The sequence below is a fragment of the Engraulis encrasicolus genome, chromosome 24 (genome assembly GCF_034702125.1).
Source record: "Engraulis encrasicolus isolate BLACKSEA-1 chromosome 24, IST_EnEncr_1.0, whole genome shotgun sequence".
Lineage (NCBI taxonomy): Eukaryota > Metazoa > Chordata > Actinopteri > Clupeiformes > Engraulidae > Engraulis > Engraulis encrasicolus.
Window position 1 is genome coordinate 15,142,510 of NC_085880.1, and position 12,500 is coordinate 15,155,009.

General features: G+C 44.4%; 1 protein-coding gene across 1 annotated transcript in view; it reads left to right on the forward strand.

The window, feature by feature from the left end:
* The window catches only part of LOC134441689 (metal transporter CNNM1), a 34,171-nt gene that overhangs the window by 14,143 nt on the left and 7,528 nt on the right, over window positions 1–12,500 (forward strand). Inside the window, exons 7-8 of the mRNA XM_063192083.1 lie at window positions 5,762–5,905; window positions 10,774–10,917. Coding sequence (XP_063048153.1) covers window positions 5,762–5,905; window positions 10,774–10,917 — 288 coding nt within the window. The remainder of the gene's footprint in view (window positions 1–5,761; window positions 5,906–10,773; window positions 10,918–12,500) is intronic.

Consider the following 12,500-nt stretch of genomic DNA (forward strand, 5'->3'; position numbering starts at 1 on the left):
AGGGAGAGAGGGGGAGAAGAGAGAGAGAGGATGAGAGAGGGGAGGTGGAGAGAGAAGATAGTGGGAAGAGTGAGAGGGGGAAAGAGAGAAAACTGAGAATGGAGAGAGGTAGAGAGAGGTGAGTGAGGGAGAGAAAGAGAGACGGGGGAGAGAAGAGGGGTTGGAGAGATGGAGAGAGCGGGGGGAGATGGAGAGAGAATTACAGAGGGGAGGATAAGAAGGGACTGAATGGGGATGGACAGAGGGGATAAAAATAGAAAGAGAGAAAGAGAAGTACAGATATGTAGAACTAGAGAGTGGAGCAGAGGAGAATAAGCAGAGAGTGAAAGAAAGACAATGACGGTATGAACACACACACACACACACACACACACACACACACACACACACACACACACACACACACACACACACACACACACACACACACACACACACACACACACACACACTCACACACAGAGGTGTTTTGCATCATCATCAGCAGGTGGACAGCTGCTGACATTTCCCATAGCAATTGATCATGCATACACACACACACACACACACACACACACACACACACACACACATACACACACACACACACACACACACACACACACACACACACACACACACACACACACACACACACACACGTCATCAGAACAGCCGGTGAGTTGACCTTCTTACCTAATCTGAGAGACCGCAGGGAGTGGCAGAGAAAAGGGCTCTCTCTCTCTCTCTCTCTCTCTCTCTCTCTCTCTCTCTAGGAGTACTGGAATATGTTCATCACTCTTAACAATGTAAACAGTATAATCCACAGAGAGTGAGAGAGAGTGTGTGTGTGTATGACACAGCGATAGAGAGAGAGAGAGAGAGAGAGAGAGAGAGAGAGAGAGAGAGAGAGAGAGAGAGAGAGAGAGAGAGAGAGAGAGAGAGAGAGAGACAGAGAGAGAGAGAGAAAGAGAGAGAGAGAGAGAGAAAGAGACCCCTCTACCCACTCTCTCACTGTGTGTGTGTGTGTGTGTGTGTGTGTGTGTGTGTGTGTGTGTGTGTGTGTGTGTGTGTGTGTGTGTGTGTGTGTGTGCGTGCCAGTGTGTGTGTGTGTGTGCCAGTGTATGTGTGTGTGTGAGTGTGTGTGTGTGCGTGCCAGTGTGTGTGTGTGTGTGTGTGTGTGTGTGTGTGTGTGTGTGTGTGTGTGTGTGTATTCATGTTGGGTGTGTGTATTCACAGTATGAATTATTGAGTCAAGTTTACATTGCCTCCCTCCAGAACACATGCACTCACTCTCTCTTTCACAAACATATACATACACTCACATCCTGTGTGTGTGCGCCTGTGTGTGTGTATGTGTGTGTGTGTGTGTGTGTGTGTGTGTGTGCGTGTGTGTGTGTGTGTGTGTGTGTGTGTGTGTGTGTGTGTGTGTGTGTGTGTGTGCGTGTGTGTGTGTGTGTGTGTGTGTGTGTGCACGCCAGTGCGTGCCGTGCGTATCTGTTTGTGTGCATGTGCGCCTGCAAGCACATACTGTATGTGTGACTGTGTCTCTCTGTGTACGTGTGTATGTGTGTGTGCACATGCGTCTCCTGTGTGTGTGCGGGCGCGCGTGCGTGTGTGTTTGTGTGTGTGTGACAGACAGAGAGTGATATGAATTCTGCACTGCCCTTTCAGCCTTCACAGGCCTCACAGAGAATGTGTGCCTCAGTGTGTGTGTGTGTATGTGTGTGTGTGTGTGTGTGTGTGTGTGTGTGTGTGTTTCCTTACATGCGTGTGTGTGTGCGTGCATGAAATATGCAAGCTTAACCTTTCCCGAGGCCCAGGGTGGTCAGAAGAGAGATGATGATCATCAACACATCACACATGAGGAAACAGGACACAACATTTCAATGACCTTTTTAAATATTAATATAATAGTAATAACAATGATAATAATAATAACAATAATAATAATAATAATAATAACAATAATAATAATAATACATTTCAATTACCTTTTAAAATATTAACAATAATATGAATAATAATAATAAAAAAATATAATAATACATTTCAATGGCATATATTTTATTATTATTATTAATATTAATATTACTATTAATAATAATAATAATAATAATAATAATAATAATAATAATACATTTCAATGGCGTTTCTTGGGAGCAAACAGCCACAAACTCACACACACACACGGCATAAGTTGTATTGTGCAGCAGGGGCTGCGTAGCCTAGTGCAGTGGTTCCCAACCTTTTTCTTCAGGGACCCATGTTTTTACTATTATAAGCTTTGGTGACCCAACCACGCGAGCGCCCGCACGAGAAGGAGTCACAAGATGCCCTCTGTTTCCTGCGAAAACTAATTGTAGTTATTTTATTCCTCAATTTGTCTTTGGTCAAATATAGAATAAATGTTTAATGTAGCATTTGCAATTTGTTGCCTCTATGCATTTATTAGTAAAATGCTTTGTCTTTTATTCAACCTGGGCTATATATATTTAAAATGAAACCCCTTAAAATCAAGAGGGCTCCGCGACCCCCTGTGGATCTTTGGCGACCCATAAGGTGGGTCCCGACCCATAGGTTGGGAACCACTGCCCTAGTGGTTAAGGAGATGGACAGCACTACTGTAATACTGCACAACACATGGCAGCACAGAGGACAAACCGACAGTGATGATTATAGTGACTGACTGTCAATGTCATGCAGTTATTCCTCTCTGTGCATTGATGTAACTATTTAAATGTATGGGAGCAGTCTTGCACCCGAGGCAGAAAACGGTGCTGGGCCTCTGACCGCTACACCAAAGAGCCAGGCTCGTTGATGTGACATTCAGAGTGCACCGACAACAACCCTAGTGATGGCCACTCCATCACACTGCCTTCCCCTTCTGGAAGCGGACCCGGACGCTTCATACACTCTTGGTGTCCCTCACGTACCACACACCATACTTCTCTCATTCCAGGATGCCCCAAAATCCATGCGGGGGTCCCCCACACCAGGGTTATCCATCCTGGGGTCCCTTGTATGGCTGTCACAGCTGGGTGTGCCTCCGATAACCTCACGGCTGGTCATCCCACTTCTGACAACATCTGTGAAGGGGAGTAGAGTTGCCATGCTGAAACTCGAACTCAGACCTTCTGGGGCACCATGCTGGAGCTCTGACCGCTACCTCAAAGAGCCAGACTTGTTGGCGTGGCAGTCAGTGCACACCCTCGACTCTTGTCAATGTCATGCATTTGTTCCTCTCTGTGCATTTATGTAACTGTTTAAATGTATGGGAGCAGTCTTGCACCCGAGGCAGAAACCGGTACCATGCTTGGGCTCTGACGGCTACACCAAATAGCCAGGCTCATTGACAGTCAGAGCGCACGCACAACCCTAGTGATGGCCACTCCCATGCCCTGCTGGGACTCGAACCCAGACATTCTGGGGTACTCTGATGGGGCTCTGACCACTACACCAAATTGCCAGGCTAGTTGGCGTGACAGTGCACAACCCTGGTGATGGCCACTCCATCACACTACCTTCTTCCCCTTCCCCTTAGTGCAGACGTGGGCAAACTCAGGCCCGGGGGTCACATGCGGCCCACTCAGCCATTTAACGCGGCCCTCAGAGCCTTTCCAAGAATAAAATAGCAGATTCATATGGTCACTCATTCTTAAATTGGCTACCTAAAACTAGGGTCTTGGAAACCTAAGATTACTTAGGTCTACATCTAGATACAATTAGCAGGAATGGTATAATTGACAATGGTGTAATTATGTTGGCGTAAACCATTTCTTATTATTGGCACCGGCAAGCTGCCTACGACATCCGGTCCTTTGGGTGACTTTCTAAACCCAATGCGGCCCTTCGGCCAAAATAATTGCCCACCCCTGCCTCAGTGTAATGTAATGTAATGAAACATGTTGGATGCTGAGGGAGGGATGGCGTCACTCAGATGAAGGCCACGCTGGACTGCTCTCTGTGTCTTTCTCGCTAACACACACACACACGCACGCACGCACGCACACACACACACACACACACACACACACACACACACTGGCATGCATGGCAGGATGCTGAGCGAGGGTTAGCATTCACTCAACTGGAATCCCCTCTCAAGCGAAGGACACACACATTCACACACACACACACACACACACACACTGCATCTTGTCTGTTGGAGTCAGACATCAAGAGCAATCACAACAAAAGTAGTGTAGGTCTCCCTCTGTGTGTGTGTGTGTGTGTGTGTGTGTGTGTGTGTGTGTTATGTAATTCTACAATGATGTAATTGTGCTGTCAGTGTACATTGTTAGTTTGAAGGCAAAAGGGTCCTTACCTGAACTCTCTTTCTCTCTCTCTCTCTCTCTCTCTCTCTCTCTCTCTCTCTCTCTCTCTCTCCCATCTGTCTCTCTCTCTGTCTGTATGTCTATTGCCCCGCCACACACATGCACGCACAAATAGTGATGCACACACACGCACGCACGCACGCACGCACGCACACACACACACACACACACACACACACACACACACACACACACACACACACACACACACACACACACACACACACACACACACACACATTGTGTCTGTGCTAAATTCTACTTGTGTGGTTACTGGATTAAGGGATTATGCTAAATCATATACAGTACCTTTCTCAGCAGAGATGTGTGTGTGTGTGTGTGTGTGTGTGTGTGTGTGTGTGTGTGTGTGTGTGTGTGTGTGTGTGTGTGTGTGTGTACTTGTCTAATCCAAAATTGTAACAATGGATTTGGCTAGTTCCTCGAGTGTGTGAATGTGTGTGTGTGTGTGTGTGTGTGTGTGTGTGTGTGTGTGTGTGTGTGTGTGTGTGTGTGTGTGTGTGTGTGTCTATTTGTGAGTTTGACATTGCATGCCAGGTCATGCCCATATTCCTTCCTGGGGGGGCGTGGCCTAACTTTCGAGGGTATTTTGATTGGCTCTTATGTAATTTCCTTTTACATAACCCTGCCCTCACTTCCTCTCTTCTCCTCCACCTGCTCCTCCTCTCTCTCTCTTTCTCCTGATCTCTCTTTCTCCCTCTCTCTGTCCTTGTGGTCCCCCGTTCACTTTCTGTTCATGCGCCTCTCCCCTTTCATCCTTTTCCCATGATATATATTCTCTTCTATACCTCCTCCCTAAATACGACATCCCTCTATTACTGCCCCCTCGTCTTTCTCTCTCTCACTCCCTCTTTCTGCATCCTTCCCTCCCCACCCACCTCTCTCTGTCCTTCTAAACCCCTCCCTAAATCATCTGCCATAACTCTACTTCTGTCTCCTCTCTCTCTCTCTCTCTCTCTCTCTCTCTCTCTCTCTCTCTCTCCATCTCTTTCTCTCTTCATCTCTTTCTCTCTTCATCCCTCTCTCTCCATCCCTCTCTCTTATTTTTTTTAATCTTAGTTGGGGACATATGCTCTGCACTACTAAGTTCAGCAATCAGATTTGTTAGGGTGGATGTTGTCATTTGAAGCTTACAGCACTGGAAAGCCTAAATCTTCCACTTGCACAAACAGCTGGCATGTGTACTACAGCCGGAGACAGTGGAGAATTTATATATTTGTGGTAATACAATGTGTGTGTGTGTGTCCTGACCTGTGTGTATTTGTTCTGACCTGTGTGTGTCCTGACCTGTGTGTGTTTGTTCTGACCTGTGTGTGTGTGTATGTGTGTGTGTGTGTGTGTGTATGTGTCCTGACCTGTGTGTGTTTGTTCTGACCTGTGTGTGTGTGTGTGTGTGTGTGTGTGTGTGTGTGTGTGTGTGTGTGTAGGTAAGTCCCACCTGGCCATAGTTCAGCGTGTGAATAATGAGGGCGAGGGCGACCCCTTCTATGAGGTGCTGGGCATCGTCACACTGGAGGACGTCATCGAGGAAATCATCAAGTCGGAAATTGTGGACGAGACCGACCTTTACAGTACGGATGCACACACATGCACGCCAGGGCCTGACATTAACTTTTTTGCTTGCCGGACACTGTGGCTAGTGGTTTTCCCGAGTCACTAGCCATCCAGCTATTCTACTAGCCCCAAATTCCCAAATGTTTTATCATGACGCTTTACATCTAACCACAGAACATGAGGTGCTTAAAACAAGAAGATGAGTGAATGGGTTTCTACATGGAAATAAAACAAACAAATAGAAACTGAGTAACTGAGCTTTTTCTTGAACTGAAATACAAAAAAATGATACACAAGGGGCAAGGTGCAGAATATAGGCTATTTTGATATGTCATACCATAGAATAAGCTACCTGACAACTTGGCTAGTGACACTGAAATTGTTACCAGCCACAGTCAAGTTTTACCAGCATTTGGCCGGTTGGCAAGTGCCAGTGTCAAGCCCTGATGCACGCGCACACACATGCACACACACGCACACACAGACACACACACGGGTCGTTTCACGCGAAGTCAGACACTTTTGGGTACCGACCGACGCAGATTTCAATCATACTTGCTGTGCCTGTTCAGTAGCAAGGTAGCACCCCAGAACTGCATTTGTGTGAATCTGACACCAATAGTAAGGGAGAAACAGACTAGCAAAGGTTTACATATGAGGGTAGGACACTATACATTCAGCCTTGATTATATCAGTCAGTGTAAAAAGATGTCTGTGGTGTTATTTGAAAGCTCTTTTATGGCTCTACAAATTACACAAACAGCATGGAATACAGCAGCCCTCAGAATATGAATTATCATAAATTGAAAAATGAAAAGTTGAATATCAAAAAAACTTATATTTTAAAATGGCCAGTTCCTTGTCTAAACGTAGCCTGCACTGTCATGAACAACACCTGAAATGCTGGTGTTTGGTTCTTTATTCATTTCAGTGATAATGGGACTCAACTTGAAAAAGAATGGTCGTCGCACACTCAGGACTTCATGCAGTTATATTTAATTCGACCAACGTTTCGGCTTACGCCTTCATCAGGGTCATCTTACACACACAAACAGCTGAGTGTTCTTTTACAACATAACATTGATTAGACAGGTGTTCATTGGGGGTGTGTCCCGGGAATCCCCAGTGCGTCATCACTTGTTCCCAATTTCAGTCAATCAGCTGGTGGTAGGCCTACATCACAGGAAACGTTACAATAAAAAGACATACAAGGCTATACATATATACAATTACATACACATTGACATTTCACAATTCTGAAAATCTTTTAATAAATACATTTATAGAAAACATCTTAAGTCGAAATCGACATTTAATCCACGAGGGGCAAGAGAATCTAGTCTGTGGATCCATTCTGCCTCTCTTTGTAATAGAATCCTATCTAGATCACCTCCCCGTCGAGGTGTTTCGACTTTTTCAATACCAATATAGCGCAAAGACGCGACTGTGTGTTCCATTTCCATAAAGTGACAGGCTAACGGGTACGTGTCATCCTTTCGTCTAATCGTGCTTCTGTGTTCCGCTATTCTTTGTTTTAAATTGGCGTGTTGTTTTACCAACATATACTTTCCCACAGGGGCATGTGATTAAATAAATCACCCCAGTGGTTGAGCATGTAATGACGCCTTTGATCGGAATGTTTTTACCTGATCGCGGATGTTTAAACTGGTGGCACTTATGTGTGCTGTTACACTGGGCACATGAATTGCATTTATAGTTGCCAGGTTTTATTGGAGCAAGTCGGGCCCGTGTTGCGCGCTTTGACTGGAATAAGGTCCGAGTGAACCAATCGGTTCCCTCAGAATTTTTGCCCCTGAGTATACCACCTGTGGGGGATCTGAGAAGATGCCCCCTTAATGACTCATCCGTTTGTATAATATGCCAATGTTTATGCAGGGAATGGGTTTAATTTCTTGTGCGCATCGGGAGTATTGGGTTATAAACATGGGCGCGTGTCTTTTTTTCTCGCGTTTTCTTTTCTTCAGCATGTCAGTTCTGTTCTTATTTCCAATTTTTGCTACGGCGATGTTAATTTGACCGTCCTTATATCCTCTGACTTTAAAATTTGTTTTTCATAGCCTCCATATTTTGCTCAAAATCGTTTGTTTTATGGCATATGCGTTTAACGCGGCAGAATTGGCTGTATGGTAAAACTGTTTTTCAACGGATGGGGTGGCAACTTTTAGCGTGTAAGAGGCTGTTGCGGTCAGTACTTTTTCTGAACAAATTGGTGTGCAACATGTCATCTTGTTTCACAATCAGCAGATCCAAGAAGCTGATTTGGTTTTTGTCATAAGTCATAGTAAATTTCAAGTGGTCTGAGCAAGAGTTGAGATATTCTAAGAAAGACTTCAGAGAATTCTCAGATCCACGAAACAAAACAAAAATATCATCAATAAAGCGTTTATATAATAAAACGTTAGAAAAGAAGTTATTTGTAGTTGGGTTTAAGATCTTCTGTTCTTCTAACATTCCCACATAAAGGTTGGCAAAGTTGGGGGCCATCGGCGAACCCATAGCCGTGCCTTTTGTTTGGAGGAAGAATTCATTTTCAAATCTGAAGTAGTTAAGAGATAAAACTTTTTCAGCCAATGTTAAAATACATGATTTTGAAGGGCGTGCATCTTGGTCTTGTTGTTCAAGAAAGGGCGATACTGCATGCAAGCCGCCCTCATGTGGCACATTTGTGTACAGCGACTCCACATCAAAGGTCGCTAAAATCACATCATCAGGGATTGGTCCTAAAGACTCAATTAGTACAATCATGTCAGTCGTATCTTTAATAAAGGACGGTAACTTTTCAGCATATGGTCGTATAAAGTGGTCGACATATTTTGATAAGGGGGACGTCAAAGAGTCTATGCCCGAAACGATTGGCCGTCCGGGTGGGTTCAATGGGTCTTTATGAACCTTGGGCAGGGTATAGAATGTCGGAATTCTCGGATGTTGTATTGTCAGGAATGCGTGTTCTTTTTTTGTTATTTCTCCTACATCCAAAAAAGTGTCCAACAGTTGTGTGATCTCCTTTTTGAAACGTGGGGTGGGATCTCCATTCAATTTCTTATAGAAACAGTCATTACTTAGTTGTCTATGACATTCAGTTTGATAATCACTTCTGTTTAATATGATCGTCGCCCCGCCCTTATCCGCAGATTTAATTACAATGTCAGCATCCTTTTGTAGGTCATCAAGTGCAAGTTTTTCTTCCCTGGTGATATTGGGGTAATGTCTATATTCATTTTTGTTTTGTAACAATGTGTCCACATCTTGTTGTACAAGTCGAGAGTATGTTTCAATAGATGCATTTCGATTTGTGGGAGGGACAAAATAACTCTTTCCTCTGAACTGAGTCACATTTAAAGGTCCATCCTCTGATGCATCTGGTCCTGGTTCATTGTTTGTATCTGTAGCCGTAGTAGGCCTATGAAAAAATTCTCTCAATCTTATATTTCTAAAAAAGCGGAAAAGATCTACTGTCACTTTAAAATCATCCGATTGTGTCGTGGGTACAAAGCTTAACCCTTTATCAAGCAGTGACATGTGAGTGGGGGAAAGTGTCTTATTTAGTGATAATGGGACTCAAAAATATGACATCATACAAATCACCTAGTAACAACAATATGCTAATACCATAGTAATATCACATGACAGCATGTCTATCGGAATATGTGAAGGATGGAGATGGTCCATGAGGATGCAGGAAGTTCAGTTTCACCTCTCCAGTGCTCAGCATACATTCATCAACACATGCTAGCCACTAGTTGCCATCATATACAGCTACAACATATCCTTTGATGCTTGAACATTTAGAAAATTCCTTTACTGAGCTTATTCTTTCAACCCTGCCTTCTCTGAATGCTGAAAATGGTCTAGCTTCCACTGTGTCCATTGACAATGGGCAGAAGCTGTGTAGTTTTTGAGTACCTGGAATAGGGACCGACAAGGTTGCAGGGTCCACCGGGAAAATGCCTGTTATGCCAGATGGCCAGTCCAGTCCTGTCCCTGACACTACTCTATCACTACTTTATTACAACTCATTTCAACCTTTATGTCCCATTATCTCTGAAATGAATAATGAACCAAACACCCCATTTTCAGGTGTTGTTAATTACTTTACAGGCTATGTTTAGACACGAAACCGGCCATTTTAAAATATAAATTTTTTGATATTCAATATTTATTTTTTTAATGTATCATAATTCATATTCTGAAGGTTGTTGTATTTCATGCTGTGTGCATAATTTGTAGAGCCAGAAAAGAGCTTTCAAACAACATCTCTGACATCTTTTTGCGACTTACACTGACTGATATAATCAAGGCTGAATGTATAGTGTCCTACCCTCATATGTAAACCTTTGCTAGTCTGTTTCTCCCTTACTATTGGTGTCAGATTCACACAAATGCAGTTCTGGGGTGCTACCTTGCTACTGAACAGGCACAGCAAGTATGATTGAAATCTGCGTCGGTTGGGTCCCAAAGTGTCCCCACATTTCACGTGCAATGACCCACACACACTACCTAGTTAATCAATTAACTTGCCAACGCATCGTCACACGAGACCAACCTCTACAGTACACACACACACACACACACACACACACACACACACACACACACACACACACACACACACACACACACACACACACACACACACACACACACACACACACACACACTTGTGCCTAACACACCCACACGATACAGTCACAGTCAGCATGACAAAGTCACACGCACACACCTTGTACACGGAAACACATACACACCTCACACACAAAGGTTTTTACTTACTCTCTTTTCACCTCTCCTTGTGTGTGTTGTGTGTGTGTGTGTGTATTTGTTTGTGTGTGTACGTGTGTGTGTGTGTACGTGTGTGTGTGTGTAGCGGATAATCGTACCAAAAGGAAGGTGTCTCATCACGAGAGGAAGCAGCAGGACTTCAGCCTCTTCAGAATCCCCGAGAACGACACACACACACTCAAGATCTCACCACAGCTGCTGCTCGCTACACACAGATACCTTGCCACAGGTACACACACACACACACACACACACACACACACACACACACACACAAACAAGATTTCACCGCAGCTGCTGCTCACAGATAACTCGCCACACACACACACACACGCACACACACGCGCGCACACACGCACACGCACACGCACACACACCACACCTGTCAACCATCCCTAATTTCAAGGGAAACTCCCTAATTCTGACTTATTTCCCGAAGTCTTCCTGAATTGGAATTTTCCCGCAAAATATCCCGAATTTTCACATTATCAAAAAACACCGTGGTCCAGAAATTATCCCCACGGCCCTGTCAGTTAGCCGGACGAGCCACACCCCCTCTTCTTGTAGAGAGGAGAGGGTCTAGCTTATCGCCCACTCGCTGAAACTGTCAGTTCAGCTCACTTCAATGACAATGCTCTATGCTAAGCACAAGCCTCGGAATCGTGATTCGGAGTCGTGCCTACACACTGACAACCTGAACCAGCACAAAGTTTTGCACTAGCCCCAGACAACTTAAGTGACAAAACAACAAGGAGAAACTCATATGTAATTGTTTTTCACGCTGTATGCTCCTTTTAAACGTGCACTGTTTCAGGTCATTTCAGGTTACATAGACTTTTGTGTGGAGACAGTGATTCCCAAAAAGACCAGCAGGGTGTACCCAAACAATAAACCCTGGGTCACAAAAGAGTTGAAGGGGGTATTAAATGAGAAAAAGAGAATATTTGCTGTGGGAAGCAAACAGGACATGACAGAGGTGCAAAGGAAAGTCAATAAGGAGATCTACAAAGCTAAATGCCAGTATAGAGACAAGGTACAAGAGACTTTAATGGCTGGAGATTCGCGGTCTGCATGGGTGGGCATTAAGTTGATGGCAAATGCCCCATACAAATCAAGCAAAAGCGCAGAACAACAAATAGATGATAGAGCTCAGTATCAGTTGGCCAATGACTTGAATGATTTTTTCACCCACTATGAACATGTGGCCAAAGATGGTGATTCTATTTGGCAACAGGAGGAGTTACAGGACAATGGGACTGTGGGGATATTCACCATTAAGGAGGACACAGTGCGGCGGGTGTTTGAGAGGACCAACATCCGGAAGAGTCCTGGGCCTGACAACATAGGAGGCAAGGTGCTGAGATACTGTGCAGCCCAATTGAGTGGGGTCTTCTGCTCCCTTTTCCAACACTCATTGGATACTCAAGTGGTCCCACGCATTTGGAAAAAGTCACACGTGGCCCCCCTTCCCAAAGTCCCTCATCCATCAACCCCTAAGGACTATAGGCCCATTTCCCTCACCTCACTTGTAGTCAAATCATTTGAGAGGATTGTGAAGACACACATCATCAACTCTTGCCAGCAGGCCCTTGATCCACTCCAATTCGCTTATAGGCATGACAGAGGAACAGACGATGCCATTCTCACACTCTTGGATTATATTTATATGCATCTGGAAGGTGCTCATGCTCATGTCCTTTTTGCTGACTTCTCTTCAGCTTTTAATAATACACCCATACATTTTAGCTGAAAGACTGAAAAAAGACTTTTGTTTTGATTTTAAATTGATTAATTGGACTATGGACTTTCTTC